We start from the raw sequence: 24,568 nt of genomic DNA, 5'->3' as shown, positions 1-24,568 counted from the left end.
TTGAACGTGCAGCAGCGTTTGAACCGTGCAGCAGGGGACTTCTTTGAGGCTGTGTATGTGTGTGTATGTGTGTATGTGCACGCTTCCGTTCTGAGCAAATATTATCAAGTGCACTTTAAGGGTTGATTCGCTTCGTTGGAACACCTTGTACGTACTCGCAATCGCGATCAAACATTATCCACCCAGGATACATAGGGGAGGTTATGTCAGTAACGTTACTTATACCTTTCACCTGCTTAAGTTTGGGATAGAAAGGTAACAAGATGGATTATTTAATTATATGGTATATCGTGTGTTTTATTTTGTGTTATATTATATTTTGTACTATGTATTGTACTGTATATTATATTAAATATTATATTATACAGTGAATTACTCCATGAAACTCAAAAGGGCCTTACTAGCCCGTTAATAAAAAATAGTAATAATATATTAATATATATTATACAGTATATTATATATTATATTAAATACTATTTTATATAGTATATTATACATTATGTTAGAAATTATATTACCTCTAATATTGCATACATATTTATACAACAATATCCAATAGAAAATGAAAGAAAAGAGGTCACCGTCGCCTTAATGCGAAAAAATCCATTAAACTAGCAACACACCGAATTCCAGATGCACAAAGCGCGCCGAATCATCGAAATCAATAAATACTGTAAATCAGGAAGGCTATTATATCGATTTAGGATTAAAACGTACGCCGTACGGCCGAGTCTCTCTCTCTCTCTCTCTCTCTCTCTCTCTCTCTCTCGGCGGTATCGCGTCGCTGCAAGATTCATCAGCCGGAAAATTTCGACCGCGTTATAATTTACCCCTCTGCTGCTGCTGCTGCTGCTGCTGCTGCTGCTGCTGCTGCTGTGCCTGGAAGCCACTGCTTTCCTGCTGGCCTGCTGCGCCGCTTCTGCTAATATCTCTTCGCGAGAACCGTTTCTTTGTCTTACTCGCGAGGAGCGGATATACCGTTTGATGCACGCGCCGTATAATTAGGTAAAAGCTGCTGATGCACTTTACCCGGGTGGAAAATTGAAACGGTTGCCGGGGCTAGAAGAAAAATAGGTCGAGTGCCGGAGTCGAAATAGTCGAGCGCAGTTCAACCCTCCCAACGCGGAGGTCGCTCATCTGACCGGAGGCAGACGGGAGATCTTCCTATGAAATATCCTTCGAAATTCGACGGGAAATCGACGGTTCCTTAATCCGTACACTTCCATTTGCCTCGCGATTAACGATTTTCACTTATTGATAGAGAAAAGCATTCGCAGCGAATTAAAGCGCGTTTTAATTCGGCCGCTCAACGATAATGCAACAATAGCAATTCTAGCGCCACTTGTGCAACAGATTCTGCAAGGATAAAAATTTCTAAAAATGTCTCTGACGTCACTGCAATTCCACGGCGTTGGGCTAGCTAGAATTTTCGCAGGAGCGTACCGCAAGGTCCCCCATGTTAGACCGGATGCCGCGATGCCTCCGGACCAAGTTCGACGTCGGCCAGACTGCTTGGCGTTGGCCGGGTTCCGGTAAAAGCAGCTGCCGCGCGCGCTGTACTCGATTACTCACGTCAGGACGTCGCCGCGGCTCGCGCGTCTCGGCGCATCAGCCGGCTGCACTTTCTTGCACGCTCGTCCACTTTCCTCACGGCGGCGACGAGCAAAAAGGCCGGTCGGGTGTGCGTTCCCTCCGCGTCTTCCGCGCGGCGGACACATGCGATGCTTGGCGCGCAGGTTGCTCAACCTCGTTCGCCGTATTTTCGAATGGTTCAGCGTTAATTGGCTGTATTTAATATCGTGCGCGCCCACCCGATTTCTTGCGGCCTTCTGGCTCGTTTCGCTCCCCGTTTCGACGATTGTTGAACAGAGTGGATACACTTGGTCTCTGGGATCGTTCATAAAAATGTGGATTTTTCGATTTTTGCCGATTTATTTTGATCGTGTTGCACTCGATCGTTTGACACAAGGTTTATGGATTTATGCAAAACGGTGCTCTCTTAATTCATTGGATGTTTTACTAGTAATTAGAGAAGACGATGGTCTTTTAATTTATAGGATATTTTGCTGGAAATTATAGAAGTTATTGACGAGACTGTGGTCTTTTAATTTATAAGACATTTTGCTAGAAATTGGAGACGTTATTGGCAAGTATGCAGGTCATGCCGCGAGAAAGCCGTCCAATCGGTGGCATTGATTCTGACCGTTCTAGTCACCTGTGAGAAATAAATGATACCTCGTTATATTTTTCTTGAGCGCAGCCGCCGTTTGACTCGCTGCAAATATTTTCAATGGATCGTGGGAGATGATATTTAGGACAGAAGTTTCTCATATAATTGGGAAATGTCTTATTTTATTGAGAAATGTTCCATTTTATCGAGAAAGATCAATTTTATTGGGAAATGTTTCGTTTCATTAAAGAAGGTCTATTTTACTAAGAAATATTTCATTTTACGGAAGAAGGTCAATTTTAGTGAGAAATATTGAATTTGATTGAAGGAGTGTCAATTTTAATGAAAAATGTATCATCTTTTTGACTAAATTTCCATTTCATTAAAGAACCGTTTACCTTAAATATTTAAGATAAGATTTTAAGATTTACACCTTCCAAATTCAATCTCTTTCACCGAAAAATTAATTTCCAAATATCATTGCCGACAAATAATAAATAAATCTTTCTACCGCACAAGAAGCGCGGCGAAAAATAACTGATGCGTGCACTTACGAGCAACGACGAACGAGCGAGAAATCAACGAGAGCTCGAATTCGTAAGAACGTGGCCGAACGCGTGCTAAAAACAGTAAGCGTAGCAAAACTTTGACAAAAACGTGTGATTAATTGGGGACATGCGAAGTCGAGTAAAAAGATACGGGCGGTTTTCCACGAAACAGCGACACCTATAGATATCCAGCACGACGGAAAGCAACCCCATAAATCCTCTCGAAGCTTGTCTCTCGCGTGAGGTCTCTCGCGATACGTTAATTACCGGGCCCCTCCGATTCGGACGACAGAAATCGGCTCGAAAAGAAGACGCGCGCGAGGCGATCAAAGTGTTCGCGGTATATTCCAATTATTTTACGAAAGCGCGCTCTGCGAATTGTTTGAAAAATATTTCGTGTCAAGTATTTCGAAACAAGTTTCGAAATAAGTTTTGAACTCGGCAGAAAATTTCCTTTCTCGCGGAGCATCCGCGCCGAGCTTCTTGCCGCCGCGACCTCTTCATTTCTATGCTCCGGTTTTTCAACAACTTTCTTGTTTTCGCCCGGTTGCTTTTTCTCGTAAGACTCTTAATAGACCGACGCATTTTTCTCAAGTTCCCTCCCACCATCGAAACCTCGTCCCAGTCTCGGCGAAGACGGGCTCGGGTTTTTTTCATAAGTTTATTTCGACCACGTTAAAATAAACCCGGGGTTGTAGGAGTTTAATAATAATATTACGCTCGCGTCTTCGTTGCAGTCACGGTGCCCGCTTAGAACGGAACACAACAATTAACGCGGAATATAAAATGCAATTATGGAAATAACTCGCGCAGCGGGAGTAAAAATTCAGGGAAATGTGAGATACGATTAAGGAAATGAAAATATCGTATGATAATATAATACACAGTGCAATATAGAATTGCATGGTATAGTAAAGGAAATTGTAGTATTGAATAGTATGATATAAAAAAAAAGAAAAATCACAGAAATTGTAAAGTCGTTGCAGACAAAAGGTTTTACCGGAATTCGGCGAAAAATTCTTTCTCCGTTTCAACCCCTATTCTTTAGACTTCCTATCGCCGCGTCCGGTCGAAAAATATATATCTCTGAGCATCGCGCCACGCCTCTCGGCCGTAACGCGGTCCTCCTATCGCCCTCGACCGTACCGGAATATCTCCGATGGCCGTCCGCGAGCGGAATAAGTCGCCTCACCTGGACATCCTTAGGTACACCGGGTAACAGGGCCCTTATCCGTGCACGGTGTCCATAATCATCAGTTACCCCGGCTGTTTGCCGTCTTCATCGGCTCGCGCGCCGGTCCCTACGACGCGAACGCGGCGGCGGCGGCGGCGGAGTTCGATGGCCTCTCGCCGTGGTCCGCGAAAACCAGTTATTTGCGAACGAACCCGGGCCCCCCTTGCACGACTCTTCTTTGCCGGAAGTCTTCGGTCTAACGGTCTTTTCGCGATCCACGAATCGGCCGGCGATCCTCGTTTCCCGACCCGCCGATTTCCCGTCTCTCTTCGCCGGAACGCGTTCGAATCGATCCGTTCTACCTCTCCGGCCGATACCGTAGCATACTACTGTTCGGTCGATCCGCCCCGCGATTCCCACGTTATTCACTATGCACACGCGGCCCTCCCCGAGGTCCTTTTAACCCACTCGACAATTTCCTGATTCCTTTGTTAACACTTTACCGACCTATATTATATATATTAATAATATAAAAGGTCGGCGCTATAATTACGTAATTATTTTTTAAAACGTTATATTTATTTATTAAATTGATTCATTTAAACTTTAAAATTTATTTATTTCATTGGACTTTTCAGGAGTTATTCGACTATCAGAAAAATGTTTGCCCGACGTCTTGAAAATGTTCTTCGATTTTTGACGTTGCAACGTCGGTTCGCGACGTCGCGAATGCAACATGCGCTGGCAGCGTGGTTTCGTACAGGCGACGTAACAGGCCAGTGATTTTCGACGGCCGACTTTCTTCTCTCGGTCTGAGCGCGTCCTTATTTTTGGGACACGAGTCATTTGCTCGCCTTGAATGAATCGGGTTCTCGGTAAAGCGTGAGTAATACAATCGCTCGGCGTTACTCTCCTTGCGCTGCTTAAATCACGATGGAGCGATCACCGGCGATGATACAAGCGGAATTTAAATATTCTGTCGATCGTATCTCTCGTACGAATTGAACGCGAACGAGGCTGACAGAATATTGCTGATAAGAATACTCATCCGCTTCGTGGAAGAAACAAAATGTATATAAACGTTGGTAAACTAAAATAAAATAAATAAAAATAATAACAATAAAGTGATATATCACTGCGAAAAATTGTTTCGTCTCGTAGAAAAATATATTTAGTAAATCGTCGACGTAATTTGTATTTTTAAAAATTATTAAAAGCGTGATATCACGTGCGTCAGTAGACTCAATTTCGAATGCACGGATTTCAAATTAAAATGTCTGCGATTGCGATGGTTTAGGCAGCGCTGCAAAAATTGTCTCTATTTCGACGTTCTATTAATTTGTTAAAAACACGAGAAGAGTAAAGTCGCAATCACAGTTTCGGCTTCGCCGGTTATCAGCGGCAGAGATCACCGAGTTGTCGCTCGCGAATTAACCAGATAACGCGTACCGCGTCGGCCCGGCAAACATTTGTTTCCGCGATAAATATATATATAGCGAACGGTAATGTTTTTGTTGCTAATGCACATACATGTATACGCGACCGGCATTTTTGTTCGAACGAGAGCCGAGACCTGTCTATCGCAATTTCCGCGCGCGCGCGAGAGAGGGCGACTTTTACGCGTTCGCTCGGAATGGAATTAAAAATTTTCCTCGGTGAAAAAACGAAAACAAAAGGTCGCCGGCTAATTAAAACGCGCATGGGGAACACGCTGCGCCCGGTAGGAAAAGGAAACGTTTCAGGAAGAAATCGTTACACGATGCTGTTTCAATTGCGTGAACTTCGCTCGGAAGAAAATTAATCAGCGCTTTGTCGAATATTATTACGATTTTGTTTTGTAAAACTCAAAAGATCTACATTCGATTCGATAAAAGACGACTATAATAAACAAAGCACCAGGCCTAATTTCAATCAAATTATATACAAATACAATAAAATTATATATCAAATACAATAAAATTAGAAAAATTCGAGAACACCCCATAAAAGACTACCAATGCCTTAAAAATTGTAAACGCAACCGGTAAAACGATGATTTGTCAGGAAACCGGTGAATAGGGCATGTGAAATGCCGGTTTTAACAGGCAAAAGGTGAATAGTAGTAGCGAAAGAACGGATTGTAGCAGGAAAAAGGTGAATAGAAGGGCTGGCGAATGGTTGATTCGCGGTGCAAAACCGGCGACTGTTAACGAGACCCGCAATGTTTTATTCGCTATTAACAAAACATCTCGCCGAACAAATAGCAAGGAAAAGAGATAACGAAAGAAAGGAGAGAGAGAGGAAGAAAGAAAGAAAGAAAGAAAGGGAAATAGCCACCGCATATGGCAACTTGTCGGCGGCGCATCGTAAATCTATCCAAAGAATGTCCTTCCAGCGACAGAGATTTATTGCGCGTATGTGGTACACACGTTGCGTGGCGCGGCCACGGCCTGTCCATTTATCAGTATAATCTTATACGATACAAAATTATCGTATTTAATAACCTGCCCGCAGGAACACGCTCAATAAACCTTCGCGAGGCGACGTTCCATCGATTTATCTCCCTTGAATCCGCGGTGGTAACGCTGCGCTCGCGGGGTGCGACTTTATCCGCGGCGACACGCGGCGCGGCAATGTTTCAGCCAATCGGTATCATTGTCGATTTCGCACCCCGTTAATTACGCCCGGAAATCGGGTGATTATTAATCGCGATCGCGGCTCTGAAGGTGTTTTTAATCGACGACGCGGCCGGTCGTCTTAATTAATGTTATCTGCTCGGTCGGGTTAATTGATTACCCGAGCCGTGGATCCGCGTTTAATTGTCCGTGTTGCCCTTCGATTTATTTATTTGGTCGACCACGGTAGCCGGTAATTAGTTGTAAGATTGAGACGCGGAAATGTGGACGCGACCATGTTCCTATTGGCTCGTTTGATAAATACCCTCGCAAGCTTATGCTCACTTGTGTTAACCCTTTGCACTGAAAATTCTTCCAAAAGAATTGTCTCTTTAATTCCGTACATCTTGAGAATCTTCTTCGATTTTGACTTGCAACGTCAGTTGGCGGCCACGTCGATTGATAGATATGTGCACAGCCGTGGGGGACCGTATGGAGTAGAGGAATCGGTCGAGTGAATAATCAGTTTCGCTGATTGGGCAAACCTCGATGTACATTAGCCGGCCTGAAACGGCCGCAGCGAAACGCCTATAATAGAGCCGGCGTTTAGCGGCGAGCTTCGCAGCGCGGACACTTCGAGGGAGCTAGCTATAGCTAGTCGAATAAATAAATAGGCCGGCGGGGAAGACGAATGGTTTATTCGCGTTCGATAGAAGCGCGCAGATACCGCGTACACGAATGGAAGCTGCCGCGATACGAAGCCGCGGATAACGTTTTATGGATCGTTCGTGACAGAAACGGAGAGCTTTGTTTTTCTCAGCTGCAAACAGTCGCCGCGTTGTTGAACCAATATAAGTTAACCCTTTAGCTATGAATATTTTCGCGTTGCGTTAATCAGCACTTATTTGTCTTTAGAATTTCCTTTAGAATTGGAAATGATCATCTTTGCATTTATAATATTTCTAAGAATATTCTAATTATAATATTTCTAATAATATTCCAATTATAATATTTCTAAGAATATTCTAATTATAATATTTCTAAGAATATTCTAATTACAATATTTTTATAATATCTCTATACTATTTCTATAATATATTCTATCGTCTTCATTCACATCCCTTTCTAAACTCTGACAACAGAAGAATTCAATTTGATTTAAAAGAAATTAATAATATTCATATTTTTCATAGATCTCGCATGAAATCTTTGTCCGCCTCGTTATTACAGGGCAAACGGCTAAGACTTCTCCACAATGGCGGAGATCTTGTTGGGTGTCTGCCACACACGATGCCGCGAAATTTTACGCTTCATTTAATCGGGCGGCCGCGCGAGCGCACTTACGCCGGAATAAAGCAAGATCTATGCTCGCGATACAAGCCGGGAAAAGAGAGATTGATCCTTCATCGTCGTTTCTTTATTTCCCAACGTGATCTCCTGTCCGACCGGATTTATTGCGGGAACTTATCGTTACAATAAAGACAAGTGTTTGGACGCTGCACTTAATGTGTCGCTCGGTTTAATGGACCACGGAGTTTCCCGTTTAGCGCTGGCGTCGGCGCAACGTTTAACCGTGTCGCGTGTTGTTAACAGGATCAGGATTTATCGTGATCAGGATCTTGCGGCTCAACTGTACATTATATGTTTTTTTTTTTAGTCTACGTCGATTTTCCTTTTAATTTCTTCCGTTTAGATTTGGATCTGTAATTTGGTAATTTTATTTTGCTGCACGTTGTTTTAATTTTAATTTTGCTTCACAATCTTTCAATTTTAATTTTGCATCGCAATCTTTCAATTTTAATTGAAATTCGTCCTTGCAATTTTCAGTTGATATTTTCCCTTGCAGTTTTATAATTGATATAAATCTTGATATTTAATATCGTGATAATTTTGTTACAGATTGTTCGATTGGAGGCCAGAACGTCCCTTAGGTGAGCCACTGAAGCACGAAAGGGTGGTAATTATAAAGAATCTATTCTCGCCGGAGGATTTCGACAAGGAAGTCGCGTTGCTGCTGGAATATCAACAGGACATCAGGTCCGAGTGCCTAAAATGCGGGGATGTACGAAAAGTTCTCATCTGCGACGTGAGTAAAACAATTACAAAATACTACAAAATATTATAAAATGCTATATATAGATATATCGCCAGAAGTCTTCGTTCGTTTAAACAATTCATTCGAGGAAGTCGAAAATCGGCGCAATTCGCAATAGCGGTGATTAAAGAGAAATTGCGAGTAGCTCGAAAAGGGAAGACAAGTTCACAAGAAGTTCCAGGTGAAAATGAAGTTTTCATTGGGCGAGAAATTAGGCATGCTCTTTGCTTACGGAGAAAGCTTCCTTCGCGCCACTCCCCCCCATAAGGCTTCGATGGACGTATTTCATATTTTCAGTAAAAATGGCTTCGACCGCAAACATTTAATAATCCATGAAACACAACTTTGGATAATATAAAAATGATTTTCGACTGCGCTGTAACAATTTTAGCGGTGTCTCGGAGTCACCGTTCGCGTAACGGGTTAAAGTAATAAATAATTGCAAAGGGTTAAGATCGCGAGGCTTTTTGCAAAAGTTTGTTCGGCGACAGGGAATTAGAGTGGTTCTCTTGGGTCCGCTTGGCCGGCTCGCGTACTCCTAATACAGAGACGACTGGCTAAACGTAACGAGCGTGGCGCATTAGGGTCGCTCGTTATCTCCGTTCCGCGTGCCCCGTTTTGCATAGATTATTATTGCATCGTTGACGAGTTTTGACGCGCCGCCCGCCGCCACCGCATGAATATGAATTCCTGTATGTGGAGCACACGTCTCTCTCTGTCTCTCCCTCTCTCTCTTTCTCTCTCCGTGGAAGAATCTTCCCTGCTCTCGCGAAGTAGAGAACCTTGTTTGCTTCGTTAAGCTGATTCGCGCGACGCCGCGTAATCGATAGAGTTTTCCGCCCGCGGAATTGTATTAACAGTACGATGCTGCTGGCCCTGTTGCTTTTTACGGTAATTGATAGAAATTAGTATAATTTGTTCCTATATGTACGATAAGCTAGTTTTGTGTTACAGTTATTGGAAATATAGCTTTTTTTCCATTTCGCGTTGGCGATCCAATATTTTTGCCACGGTTAAGCCTGAATTGTTCGTGAATTCTCTAATTGTTTGCCTCGATTGCTGAAAAACAACACTTCGCGATGCGTGAATCGATTCAATCTCCATTTCACTCGTCTAATGAAAACACCGTTTTAATTGATTGGAACGGTATACGCCAATCGTTAGCGGAGTGCTCGGCCAGTATCGCGAGCCTAAATTCCATCCTGGCACTATCAAATTTAAATTTTAAATTAATATCGATCCTAGCTTCGATACCTATGATAGTGACACAACTGTTTGTGAATATATATTTCAATTATTATTATTATTGTTGTTGTTATTAGTATTATTACTATTATTATTTTAAAATTTTGGCATAATAGACGTGGATGAGATGTGCTAAATAATTAGCGAAATATGACAAATATTATATTTCTTTTAACATTCGAATGAAAATGAATATTAATTGCGACGCTTCATGCTTCGAGCACTGCTAATGGAACCGGCCAACTTAATAAGCATCGACTTTTTAACTGGTTCACAGAGCTGCCGGCTAGTTTAATAAATTTATAACTTTTTAAATTGACCTAGAAGATGTCCCTAAAGAGAGAGAGAGAGAGCAGTAAAATGATAATATATACGAAAGATTGAAATTTTGTTAAAATCACTGTCACTTTTATTCCATCTTTCTGGAAAAATGATTTAAGCGATTCGAAGAGGGATATGAAATCACTGGATTACCTCGTTCGAGACGTCATCGCGTTATTGACGATGAATGATGAACAGACTGCGCATTCTTATGCAACATAAAAATTCGTTTGCATCAACTGTGTCGAACAAGAGTCGATTAAACTAAACCCAGAAAAACGTATCCATCCAGCAGAAAATTATTCGACGCATCAGCTATAACCAATCCATTCCAGGATCCGAAAAATTTTCGACCGCAGCAACTTCGCCCAACGAAAAGACCTTATTGCTGGCCATCCTCCTGCCTAACCGTATAAAATTCCATACCATCTCGAAAGTTCATCTGAAAAGTGCGCTTCCAAGCTGAAAGATGCAGGCCGCTCGAGCAACCGCCAGAATCACAAAGAACTCTCGCCGTGGATGGTCCTCCGCGTATCCGCGACGCAAATAAACTTTCGAAAGGGGATGACCTAACCCCATAAATTCGCAACGAGAGACACTCCCAGTCGGCGCTTCTCAACCGTGAATCCATTCAATGTCAAAGCGAATTCCGTCGTCCAGCGGGATAGGACACGGGGGGATAGGGCGGCCCGGGTTCGTTCGCCGGCCTGGCCGCGAAAAACGGCGTCGCCGACATCAAAAGGGGAGGGCACCGCGGCGTAAAAAGAAAATTCGCAGGCCAATTTAAGCGCGGCGATCGCGTTTTCCACGGCCACTTTTTTCTCCCGGTATCGAAAGGGTTCGTGGCAGAGAGGCAGCGCGGAAACCGGGTCAAAAGTTTCGAAAAAATCATCGAAAGTTTCCTGCCGCGCGCGTTTCGCGGCCGAATTGTTCCGCAAACTCCGCGCTCTCGCCGCGATATTCGCGAATATCGTCCGGCGTCGTAATTTCTTTCCCCTCCACCTCTGTTCGCTTTATTTTACGCCGACTCCGCTTGTTCCGCCGCTTTTTCCCCCCCGGTTCGTTTCACCCGGCTCGCGCGGAACCCCTAGACGAAATTCCGCTCGGCGTCGCTTCTAATGGGAAAAATTTTCCCGACGAATTTCTTTGTTCGATGGGATCCAGGGCGCCTCGCGATGCAAATACTGAGAACTATCGGTATCAACTGTTAATTACCATAATTACTCAAAACTAAAAAAACTTACCGCAATTATTCAAAGGAAAAAAAAATCATTTTCATGTAATGTTTTACTTTTGTTCTTTAAAATTAATCTGAGCAACTTTTGCAAAAATGCTCCCAACTTACGTAATAATTTAAAGAATTCACATCTCAGCGCAGAAATATATAGTTTTATATTTTTACGTATTGGATCATCGACGTATATATTTATAATAGTATGATTTAATACGTTTCACCATAAAGAGGCAAGGCTTTTCGAGCTCATGGGGGGGATATTGTGTCACGGTCGGCGACAGGCAGTAAAATTAATGTTGAAACCGAAGTCTCGTAAATTGTGGTCGAAGTCTCCGAGCCTCGGAAAGTGTTATGGGGGAGAGAACTGTGAACGACATAAACAGCTTTAAGTCGTAAAACGGATGGAGGACCAGGCTTCGTCGCGCGCGGAACACAAAGCGCGCGTAATGAAAGTGAAAAGAGCAGACGGTGCATCCATCTTCCCGTGATTGCAGCGGTATTGTTTAATTATGCAACTTATCGGTGCTCCATTGAGAAGATGAGTTGAATTGTGACGTTCTCCGTTAAAAAATACAAAGCTTTGTTCCTATTTGTTTCTTCCTTGCTGTCCTATTTATATTCAACTATTTTACTTTGTTATGCAATACCGATGAATAATAATTTAAAAAAAATATATATAGCCATGATATGATTGTTTTAAAAATTGAAACTCGATGTTGCTTGTTCGCAGAGGCATCCAGAAGGAGTTGCACAGGTGACATTCCGTGAACCAGCTGAAGCTCAAGCTTGCGTGCAATTGCTGAACGGCCGTTGGTTTAGCCAAAGAAAAATATCCGCTGAAATTTGGGACGGAAAGACGAAGTACAAGTAAGTTATCGACTGATTCCTGCTATTCGCCCCGCCTTTGTACTTAGCCGGTACTCAACCGTCGGCCGATAAATTATTTTCCTCTAGTACCGACATCATTTGAGACATTGTTGTACCAACGGTCAAACAATGCAGCTTTACATACTGGGCTATACACTATTTGACTATAGTTCCTTAGAGTTCTGTTATCGTACTATAGAATTTTCTATAGAGTCGGTAATTCAGATCCTGAGACAATAGAAAACATTGAATACAATGTCTGTGCTGTGCAATTTCTACAATTTTTAATATTATCGAATAGTAAGAAACATTTTATCTATTGTTGGTAGAATTTTTATATAATTATGCCATACATAATTATATCATAAACTATAATTATATATAATTTGAAACGTATACATTGATTACATTTTCTTCCTAATTCGTGGATAGTTATATAACAATTATAATTTTTCAACAAATTAACACACCACATTCTATACTTCAATTGCCTTAAAATTAATATTATTCTTTCCTAATTCTCCCCAATTAAATTTTCTGTTCTCGCATTGCTAATTTCCATCCCACCTTCTTCTATAAAAATTCAGCACAGTATTACCCTTTTTTAAACCCATTGTTAACAATATATAAATTCCCATAGAAATCTGTTATTAATAAAAAAAAAAAAATTATTAATAATTCTAATGCAATTTTATTGTTTCGCAGAATCACGGAAACCGACGCAGAAATTGAAGCGCGCATTGCGAAATGGGACAAATATCTAGACGACGAGGACGACGAGCAAAACGGTGGTGAATCGGGGAAGAAAGGGAAAAAAGGAAAAGCCGGTAAAGAGGGCCAGAAGCGGGAGAAGCCGGTGACGCCACATCAAACGACAGAGAAACCGGAAAACACGGGGACAAAACAACCCGCGGAAACTGCAGAGACGCCGGCAAACGACGAAAACTAGGGAAAACACGGCGAACGAATAAAATGCAACTACTAAAACAGAAAGCAACAAAATGCGAGACACCCTCGACAGCAAACGTAACTGAGAATATAACGTTGGCGATCGCAATTAGATGTATTTTTTCTAGATTACAAGGTAACCGCTTGTATCTTCTTATTGTCGATCATGCCAATACTATGGCATTAGTTACGTGGTAACATTGTCGTTGCTCGAACAGAATAAAAAGATGACTTCGCTTCTAACAAGAGTGATCTCATTGTTTTCCTAAACTCCACTTTAGTTTTAGTTGTTTGAACCTATATTTGTTTACCGAAATTGGAGAACAAAAAAGGTAAGTCAGATACGGTCTTTTTCAATTTGTTACAATTCTTTTCATTTATTTGCACTTTACTATTTATTATCTTTTTACAGTTTTTAATACTTCTATAAACTTCTAATGCATTTAGCTTTTTTTTTAGGTCGCGTCTTCGTTGATGTACTAATTAATTAAATTATTGAAATAGGATATTAGCGATTGCTAACACAATGAGAAAAATAACTTTATAAAAAAAAATCTTCAAGGGTTACCATCACGTGCGAATACCGAAATGATTAATTCTCATCGCGATCATACAATTTTGATTAACATTGTTCCCAGGAGGCGTGGCTCGCAAAACGCCACGTAATAATTTCCAAGTCCGAGTCCCCATCGTTCGCCGTGGACACGGAATTCTTTCCGTTTCAAGGGGTTTTCATCGTAGATTCGAACCGGTCTTTCCCATCGGCCGGGGTCTCCCCGGTCGTTCCGCGGTTCGGCACAGAAGAAGAAGAAGGCCGGCCGGCGGAATCGCGTTTTTTGATAGATCAGCGAACAGCCTCTCACCAAGAGAGAAGTCCCACGAAACGGAGCTCCGCACAAGGATCGCCCGGAATGCCGAAATAGCAAATTAGAGAATTCCTGGAGATCTCCCGTCTCTCTGTCTCTTTCCTTTCTTTCTTCTCGTCGATCCGCCCCCGAGACCCCGCGCTTTTGTCCTTAACCCGGGTCTATAGCGTAACGCGGATCCGCTCCCGCGGCACCCCACCGGGCAAACTTAATCCCGTAATGATCTATTGTTTCGCGCGGCGGCGGCGAATTTTCACACCTGCAGTCGGTACCGATCGCCATCGTGAAACGGCGTCTGCTCGCGAACAGGATTCCATCCGTTTAGGCTTCTTAATAGCGACTGTTCTCAGCGCGAGCTGTTAAATATTGAATTTTTAATTTAATCTTAGGCGAACGATCTGCCACGTTTCGATGATGCGAGTGCATGATTTATTAGGGGTTCTGCTGGGATGTTGCTTGATCGCTTGTTAGTGTTAGTAAAAATAATTGTTGTTAGACTGTTATTTTCATGCTAGGTTTAATGTTACGTTAATTTAGTTAATATGAAGTTTTGTTGATTTAATTAATATTGAGCTGCATGAATTTAATTAATATTAAGTTGTATCGATTTATTTAATATTAAATAATATCAATTCAACCTAATTATTTAATATCAACAAACGATTCATTTCGCCGCTCTCTAACAATGCTGCCTTCTACTTTAAACTGACATTATTGTCAGTAAATAATGGGAACGGCATTGTTGGTGGCACCGATCGCGGACAGGAAATAGAGAACGATTTCAAATGAAAATTCCCTTATGAAATATTAAACTGATGCTCACGTAGGAAAATGCGTCCGGTATGTCGGTCTAGATGAGAGTTGATACCTTCGAATGTGTCCTTCGCATGCCTCGTTTCCACATCGAGGAAAATACTTCAAAGATCCATATTTAACACAATGGTCGCATACCAGCGTTTCCGAACGAATACTCGCGGCCACGATGATTGACTTTATAATAAACTCGATGCGACAGTTAACGCATACAGATATTCGAGAAACCATCCGTGGACGTAGAAAATTTCCTGCTTTTTTTTACGAAACCGACCGGCATACTGTTCCCTTCCAATGAAACTTTTATATCGTTAATTACGCTCGTTGCTGGAATATTGAAAATGTTCCCAGTAGAGCAAGAAATGTGTACAATACTTCTTTGAACTATGGTATTATTGTTTATTTTTTAGGTGATATATTATATTATATTTATGTTCCATTTATTTTCCAACCCCTATTCTTTGTTATTTAATCCCGTCGTCTTCGTTGTTCATACGAAATTTTAAATATCATCTGCCATATAATAGTAACAATTACTAACATTAATTTAACAACTATAAATATTAATTTAATATCACTAACATTAACTTCCATACACCGATTGTCCACACGTGCAACCAAAACAAATTGTTCTACTTTCGTAATAAATTTATTAACGACAAATCTAATTGCTATAAGAACAAAAGATTCACAGTTTTACAAATACATCGATTATAATGCAGAATCACGCACGCATCTGTTTTTCACCGACAACCCCAATCCAATATTCAACTCCCATAATAGGATGATTCGAAGGCACTATTATTAATGGTACAACCCCCTACACAGGGCTCATTGAACCATCTCTCCCATCGAGAGCGAAAATTACGACAGTTATTACAGCGTTGATCGCGCACCTATTGCCATAGAAGAGCATCCTCTTGAAGGACCTTTGAAAGGGCTAACTCGAAAAGCCGAGCCACCCTGTTCGTGATCCAGTGTCCGTGTCTCCCCTTTCTTTCTACCCCCGCTCCAACCCCCTCCGCCTGCAATTTTTCTCCGTCTTTCTTCATCAATTTTTTATCTGTATTTCTTCTTCAATTTTTGCTCTATCTTTCTCCTCAATTGTTCACTCTGTCTCTTTGCCTTAATTTTTGCTCTGTCTTCAACGCCCTCTCTGTCTTCCTACCACAATTTTCACTCCGTCTATCTCCTTCAATATTTTTCTCTATCTTCAACCCTCTCCCCGTCTCTCTCCATCATCTCCCTCTCTATCTCTCTCTTCGTTATCTCCCGTCCTCCCCTCCAGCCGTGTCATTGTCGACCATTTGTACGGGGCGCACGCATCCCTCAATATTTCCGACGTCCCGTCCCATTCAAGGGGGGTCGCGCACCCTTCAACGTCGCGCGACCCCGTTCGGCAATATCACCGACAAATTTAATGCCCGACTATTAGCAGCGGGGTGTGTGTGTGTGTGTGCACCGGCTGCATTGTCGAGTGGCCACGTGCAGGATGACTGTTCCGCGAGCGGGAGAACCGTGTGCAGCGGCGGCGGCGCCTCGCTCGAGACCGTTTGATCGGCGACACGACCCCCGTTGCCTCCGCGGGGATCGTTCACGGTGAACCTAACCCCCTTTTATGCGACACGGGACAGGGCAAAGAAGGCCTCTCGCGCCCCGTGTCACACTTGTCGAGGGTTATTGGATTTAGCCGACGCCGCGGGCCGTCCTTCACGGACCTGCCGAGTTACACGCGAGATTAGGCGTCTAGGACCGGCGGCGATTCGTCACGGTCAAGTGTCTGGCGGCACGATACTGTTTGCGAGCGTCATTTTCACGGTGCTCCGACGATTGTCACTGTGACGGTGTGAAACCCCATGAGCGATTCTGTAACGCAGCGTTTTTCTGACCTGTTTTACCCTTGGCTATCGCTCGACGTTGTCACGGTGAGGATAATTGGGTTCATTTATCGGTTAGGGTGTTGATTTCGCTACCTAGCGGAGACTGTAATTCTTGTAGATGGACTGGGGATTTTTATGGATTCTTTTGGGGTAGTTGATATTGAAAGCGAGAGCTGTGAGAGTATTTTGAAATGGAATTGGATGGCTCTACCGTGTTGCGTTTGATCTGAAATAATGGAAGGGTATATAATATACCTTTATAATGAAGGGTATATAATATATAGGTTATGTTTAAAATGTTTCGGTACGAAGATTATAGGTTACCAATACTACAAATACTATAATACATATCTTATAAACACTGTAAAATAAATATCAATAAACCCCATAAAAATCTACCCCAAAAAATCTTCAATACTTTCGACCAATCCGCCTCAAAAATTCCATAAATATTATCTCACATTCTCCCAAAAAACTCCAACTCCAACACTACCCCCTAAAACAAACTCCCACCGTATCCAGCACCGGAACAAATCATCTCGCCCATCACTGCGCCCCTCAACCCTGCCGACGCTCTAACCAAGCGGCAAACAACACCGCCAACCCCCGTTAAAGAAAACTCGTCGCAAAGAATGCGACTGGAAACTAAGAAGACAAACCCCGCCGATTTAGTATTCGCCACGAGACTGGGTCACAAAATCGAACGGCCTCGTCACGTAACCAAACAGTTACCTGGAGGATCGACGCGACGACGACGACGACGACCGAGGGGGGGAGTCCGGCAGGGGGTTCTCGAGCACGAGGCACAATCAGCGTCCCCATTAACCCTGTCAAATCAATTCACGGGAGCCGATCGGTAGCGCGGAAGTCTCTCGGCGGTGGCCAGATTTCCCGGCGTCGCCTGCCGGCAGAAAATTCCGGGAGCTGGCCAAACGATGGAAGGAGAGGCAACGAGAAACAGAGAGAGAGAGAGAGAGAGAGAGAGAGAGAGAGGCAAGCAGTGAGGAAGAGATAGACAGTGAGAAAAACAGAGAGAGAGAGACAATCAGTGTGAAAGAGAGAGAGAGCTCGTTCGTCTCTCCTCCTAGGCTCGCCGGGCGCGGCAAATTAAGCTTCCCAAAACACCGCGAAACTGTTAATTAAGACTCATTATGCGCGCGGGCTGGCTCCGGCCGTCCGGGTGTTGGGGTTGGAAGTGGCGAAAGGGTGGCGAACCGAGCCACGTACGAAGCGGGACAGGGATGAGAGAGAGAGAGAGAGAGAGAGAGAGAGGCGCGCGAGGAGGAGGAGGAGAGAGAGAGAGGGAGGGTCCGGCGGGAGGATGAGTAGGAAGAGCTGAAGGAGGACGAGGTGGAGTAGCAGTAGGTGGAGGAATAGGAGGAGGTAGATGAAGAGGAGGAGGTGGAGGTGGCGGAAGAAGAAGAAGACGACGACGACGACGAAGCAGACGCAGGAGATGGGAGCGTTGGTAGCCGAGCCGTATAGAACCTGGTGGGAGATCGTGTTCGCTAGAACGAGGAGGGGAGGAGGGGCGGAGGGAGGGAGGGAGGAGAGGGTAAGAGAGGAGGAGGAGGGCAGGCGATGGAGGAAGGGCGACGGTTTAACCCGAGTAGGAACTTCTTAATACCGGTGACGGCAGAGAGTCGGGTTCATTGTGGGATCAATACAGAGACGACCGGGCGTAGGAGTGGCGAACGGTCGCCCGATTGGACGCCACGTTCCCGCTTGGTGATTGGCCGAGGTCGGTACTGCCAGGGGGCGGTCCCTCTCGCGCTAGCCCCTCTGTCGGGGGGTGAACCGAAAGGGGGAGGCCAGGCCCTGACCCTCGCCGGGAAGGAGTGAACACGCGGCAAAGCGAAAAAGACGGAGACACGCGTCGCGCGGCTGGTTGGAAAAAGACGGGGCGACCGGCACTACGGAGAGGGTGACACGACGCCGGGGGGTTCAGTCTGTGTTCGCCCATCAGAGACACATCACCAGCCACGACCACGGTCCGGTTGCCGTCTCTCTCGCCGCGAGGGTTGTACCTGCCTTCCCTGTGTACCAGACCAGGTGTGCGTGTGTTCCATCGCGATCGCGGCATCTGGACACGCGCTGATCGACGCCGCTTGAACTTGAGACGCGGTGCCCCGGCGAAACGGGACCTTGTCGGCGATCGGCGCCGGAGCTGTCAAACCCGAGAGAGAGAGAGAGAGAGAGAGTGTCGAAACGAGTTAGTTCGCGAGGATCCCGGCCAGGATTTTATCGGTGGTTTCGTCGCCGCGCGCGTACAGAACAGGTGTTTCGGAGCGTCGGTGACCGTGGATTAAAGGACGGTGCGTTGATCGGTACCGCGCTGGGTCTAGCGGTGCTTTGCGGACTAGGTGTGCTAAGGACGCTCTGAAACGATCGTCGGGACGACCAGATAATACTCTTCGAGTGGCATCGTTGGCCCGAGTTGATTCTATTCTGCGATCTGTGTGGTGTTGTCATGGTCGTCGGGAGATTACGAGTCACCAGCCAGCAGTGTTAAAGGTGATCGTCGTCAGTGATCGACTGTCGCTAGCACGTAATCTAGAGTGGTCCCGTGTACATTCTCCGTTCACGTCACGAAGCGACGATTTCGTCCTCGAAGTGAACCGTGCGATGTTCGACCGCCTTGGAACCCGCCGCTGACGCCGAAATAGCAACGATATCATCTCATCGCCGCGAGAGTCAGCCTCGAAGGACTCGAAATACTGTACCGACCTTGAACGAATCGTCGCCTTGAATCGTTCATCGTCGATGAACTGCCCGCGGTGAAGATGCGCGGCTCTGCCTGACAGGCCTCCGAGTGCACTCCGTGGTTCGGGACGAATTCGTCGGTCCGCGCACAGGTTGCCTCTGGAAAGGCGAGCGGTTCGCCGGGCGAGGTGCGTACGTCAGAGGCGAAACAGAGTGGACAGACGTGGAAAGAAGAAATCGTGTACTAACGGGTGGTGCGACGTTCGGGTACACAAGTCGGCAGGCCGGCTCTGGGGTGCCGGGCCCGGGCGGGGTGATGAGCTGCTCCGAGGTGATGTATCAATATTATCCTTACCTCTATCAGAGGCCACCGCCGCCGCCGCACCCGACCCACCCACATGCGGCCCCGCACACCCATCCCCACGCGAATCCGCATGCGGCCCACCACAGTCCGGCAAGGCCGGCGCCTTTTCAATCCTTCTCGGCGGCCACGGCGACGCATCAATACGACAGGGTGAGTCGATTCTTCTTATCCTTACCGTTCTTCTTATCTGATATAAGTCCTTTTTCACGCGGACGTTGCCCGCTTGTCACCGGAATCGCGAGATACACCCGCGTTAACGACAAAGCGTTTTGTGACAGTGAAATTAGAGAAGTCGATCTTTCCGCGATTGTTTGGGCTGTTTCGAGGATAATATGGAGATTAGGGTAGTTTAGATCGATAAGTAGAATAAGGGTACTCGAGCAGTGGAATTCCGATTGTCTGAACTCGGCGGGAGACGTTTGTTAGGTCGTGTAACAAGTCCCTTTGCCTTTTCTTGGAGGAAAATGTTTCGCTGCGGAGCCGTCGATGAGATTCGAAGCGATAGCTCGAATGGGTTTTAGAATAGGTTCTTGTGGGGCTACTTTGGTGCAATTTAATTAAAATAAAGCTGGAAGTATCTAGTTTATGATAGGGTAGATTAGATTGTATGATACTAACAAGATTGTTTTTACAATAATTAAAAGTGAAAAAGTTAAAAGATTTTTGACACCTGGGAAAGGACAAGAGAAATTGGACGAGTTGAAAGAGATAGTTTAAATAAATTCTGTGATACGTTCTTGTGGGGCTATTTTGATGAAACTTGGCTGAAAAGAAAGCTGGAAGTGTCTACTTTAAGATAGGGTACATTAGATTGCAATAGAGTAACGGGGTTATTTTGAAAAATTAAAAAGAGTCGACCTCTAGGTTAGACTGAAATTGTCTACTAAGCCTATACCCTTTCATGACTGTACCATACTATATTTTATTATAAAAAAAAACGCGAAAGCACTTGCTACGCGATTCAATAGTTCAAACAACAAGGCAGGTTCATACAATGAAAGTCAGCTGACTGTTCCACTTGGAAGTTCGCGTTCGAATAACTGCAGTTCACTAAGTAGAACCAATCCGTTCACGAAAAACCGGTCATCGAACACTTCGCTCGTATAAATGGAGTTCAGACGAACGGAATTCTACTCTGCATCTGTCACAAGTATAATTAGAGACGGTAGAATGATTCATAGAGTCTGGCGCTTCATCTATCACCAGTATTTTACATAACAATAGTTCCCTTAAAATTCAAGATCAATTAATTTAATAATTTACAAGAAACTGTCACAAAAGCGATTTCACTCGCGCTTCAATAAATTTAATGGGGTCTACTTCTCTTTGGCAATTAATGCAACCTGTCTTTATTTCTATAATTCGCAGTTTAACGTTGCGCGAATAGTAACAAATAAAACGGGTTTTTATGCAGACTTTCGATTTTCACGATTAAGGTAAACAGGTGTGTCTGGTGACTCGTGGGCATGGATATATCTTCTCTTTAATTGTTAGTTCAATTTAGAACTTGACATTAAAATAAGGCGATTTAAGGTCCACGTGCTAGTATAATAAATAATAGCGTTTACGTCAAAATAAGTTAGAAACTATTACCAGCGTGAGTTGCTTGTCCTACTTAAATTATTACCGAAGTATGCGCGAACATTAACGCGACTTTCTAGCTTCTTACAACAATATTATCGATATTATTAATATTAATATCATTAATATTATTATTATTATTATTGCTATTATTATTATTATTGTCTTTTTGATATCTCCGTGGGCAAGGTGTCCGAAATGTGATATCAGTGCCGTAATAAACGAGCAGTGATGATGCTGTTTTAAATGACGAGTTAAGCGCGCGTGAACGGTGTGTGCCCGACTCGACATCTATAGGCCCGTTATCACACTTAATTGCAATAGAACATCATATTTCAGATTGCCTGTACGGTTTAATAGACCCCCGTTCGCGGATAAATCACTCCTAAACAATTTGATCGCGCTCGGACGTACGTTTATTGCACGGCTAAACCGTTTTCGTACACGAAAACGGACGGATCGACACTTCCGCGGAACGATTCGTACGTGTCGCGCTTCCGTAATTAAACAATCGCGTTTAACACGATATCTTTAAACCCTTTACCGTGCAATTTTTCCTCTAACAAAATAACAAAGACGCGTTAACAATGAATGCTACGATAATAAAACTATCTGAATTTTTCGACTCGTTTTAAGCGATAAGAAGAAGCTGTAAAATATTTTTATATATCTAATAACAATTTCAAGATGTGATATTTAATTAATCCTCTATTCAAGCATTGTTATCAAAGTGAATTTAATTATCAGTTAAGTCTTATTTGTGATCTAATGACGATTTACTCTTGCCGACGGTAGAATTTTATCTACTCCTATTTCATCTAGGAATTTCCGATGAACATCCATCGAGATTATAAACATTCGATGCTTATTTGCCAGTATATTCGCATCGTTGTTTTTCCCATAATTTTTTAATAAATCAAAGTTGATTCGATAAACAACGAGGAGCTCAATGAATGGTCCGCGACGCGTTGTTAAAAACAATGCTCAGGATTTTCTGCTTTATTCTCTACAATAAACATTTAACATGTTCGTTCGCATGACTGGCATCGACGAATAACACTGCGTTTACTTTGCTTTCGATCTGCGATTTATTTCGGACAAATTTAATTTGCCTAGAATTTTTGGAATAGATGGCGTTCACTTTGAAATATTTCCCGTTAACTACTTATTTATATATATATTTATTTATTTATTTTTACACGTATTTATGTCTTACATAAATATATTTCTTCTTTATTATAGCTTAAATACCAGGAAAAGTATAAATGCTACTTTAGGTTAAAAATATTTTAAAAAATTAGAAATTTGTATTTATAATGAAAATGTGTAGTCCACATTTAAAAAACAAAGCTATGGAAATAACCTAAAGTCATCGAGGCGCTATTTTTAGCTCACTGCAATTAAATTGAAATTAAAATAAGAAATAAATTCCTCCTCGTCCCATCTTCATTGCAATCGATAAAAATGCATTTATATTCTTCAGAAAGATCCATAATGGATCAGTATAATTTCCATGGGCTATCATCGCAGCCCTTTGTTCTCAGTATTATCGAGGACCGTCGAAAGTGCGCCGCGACGAGAAGTCAGTCGTCGGACGTTGGTGCCGTCGTGGTTCTTTTAGAGGCGGGTCTCGCCCTCAAACGCGGGCAGCTTGTAATCTCGGGACGGGACAAGCTCGCGCGATACACGAGCCGTATGACAGCACCTAACGTTATGAATAATGTGTCGGGAACGGGATCCTGACGAGCCGTTGACGTCTAAATTTCGTGCGATCGCCGGCCGCGGCCCGTTTCTCTCGTCGGTGGCAGCGGATGCGTTTCACCGCGGAAATCAGACCCTCGAACCCAATTACAATTCCTCCCTAATTTTAACCTTAATTCTTTAATAAATAAATCTATCGCAGAGATGATATCACAACAAGATATTTCCAAGGAAAATTTATATAAAAATTGTATCAAATAATTTACGCGAGAAAAATGTCAATGTCAACTGCCTTTCCATTTCTCACCAAATTCATCGAATTCTTAATAATTCAGTCTTCGTGACGTGATCGATTAACGCTATTCTCGAAAGCCAATCGAGGACAACGCGACGATCGGATCACGTTGGACGATTGCCGGCGCGGCGATTATGACACCCCGCGAGAGCATTCGTTCCGATATTCGAACCGCCCTGAGCGATCGCGCATAAATCGGCGGCCGAGCGCTCGGATACGAATTAGCCGAGTTCGTTTCGAAACTGGAGGAACTAGTTTGTCCTCGTCTCGCGTTGCGCGGGCACTCGGAACGGTCCGGTAATCCGTGCCGGCTGTCAGGTGATGCGAAACTTTCCTGTCAAAACGTTTCTCCGCGACGCCGCTCGTTTATTAAGCTGATCGCTTTTGATTGTATCGGCAACGTTCGAATTGCGCCGGGTCGAAAATAACTGCGCTGGAAAATTGTTCGCGATCGGACCGTTTATCTTGCCGCGCGTCGTTCTCGGGTTAATTGAGACACGATCCTCGGTAATTGGACGTCGATTTTTACGTTATTTTTAGTTCTATCTTGGTATTAGTATATGTAATATTTATTATTTAATATTAATTATATAATATTAATTTAACTTCAGATTAATATCGGATAGCTGAACAAATTCGAGCGAAATTAAATGAGCTTAAAAACTGGAATCGTACTTGTAAAAATGAAATATTGTTTCCTTAAGCTTTCTTTAATCGTTCGCCAGCGCCGGAAGAGGGAAGCTTGTTACTATAGAACGATGTTTACAAACAGCATTCAGAGATGTTTCACTTAACGCATAGTCCGCGAAATTCCTGCTTTTAGCGGCGCGTTCTGAAATAGTTTGACTCCGCGAGGGGAACGAAGACCGTGAATTTCTGCGAGTTTCATCGTATATGGATTCACCGTGCATCATTTTAATACGCCTGGTACAAGGACTACCGGTACCCCTTTACCATCCCATCAGTCGGTTCCTTCACCATGGGGTACCCAATACCGTTTCTCATATCATTTAGGCACCGGACACTTTTTCTTCCACCTCTCTCTCTTTCTCTTTTTATCTTTATCTTCCTCTCTTTTTATTTCTTTTCGCGATACTGCGTCGCCGTTCGATGATTTACGCGCAACTCCGTCGAAATGATTATTAATCGCTATACTCCTGGGGCTCATT

General features: G+C 43.6%; 2 protein-coding genes across 3 annotated transcripts in view; both read left to right on the top strand.

Moving 5' to 3' along the window:
- Positions 1-13,433, top strand: part of Barc (RRM1_TatSF1_like and RRM2_TatSF1_like domain-containing protein barc) — a 54,788-nt gene extending 41,355 nt beyond the window's left edge. For both annotated transcript variants that reach the window (XM_078195110.1, XM_078195109.1), the window contains exons 6-8: positions 8,386-8,572; positions 12,112-12,248; positions 12,954-13,433. In XM_078195110.1, the coding sequence (XP_078051236.1) occupies positions 8,386-8,572; positions 12,112-12,248; positions 12,954-13,197 (568 nt within the window). In that variant the 3' untranslated portion in view covers positions 13,198-13,433. The remainder of the gene's footprint in view (positions 1-8,385; positions 8,573-12,111; positions 12,249-12,953) is intronic.
- Positions 13,434-19,774: 6,341 nt separating this feature from the next.
- Positions 19,775-24,568, top strand: part of Vg (transcription factor vestigial) — a 95,735-nt gene continuing 90,941 nt past the window's right edge. Inside the window, exon 1 of the mRNA XM_078194632.1 lies at positions 19,775-19,972. Coding sequence (XP_078050758.1) covers positions 19,775-19,972 — 198 coding nt within the window. The remainder of the gene's footprint in view (positions 19,973-24,568) is intronic.

The sequence above is a fragment of the Augochlora pura genome, chromosome 11, assembly GCF_028453695.1.
Source record: "Augochlora pura isolate Apur16 chromosome 11, APUR_v2.2.1, whole genome shotgun sequence".
NCBI classification, from domain to species: Eukaryota; Metazoa; Arthropoda; class Insecta; order Hymenoptera; family Halictidae; genus Augochlora; species Augochlora pura.
This window is presented reverse-complemented; position numbering and strand designations above follow the sequence as displayed.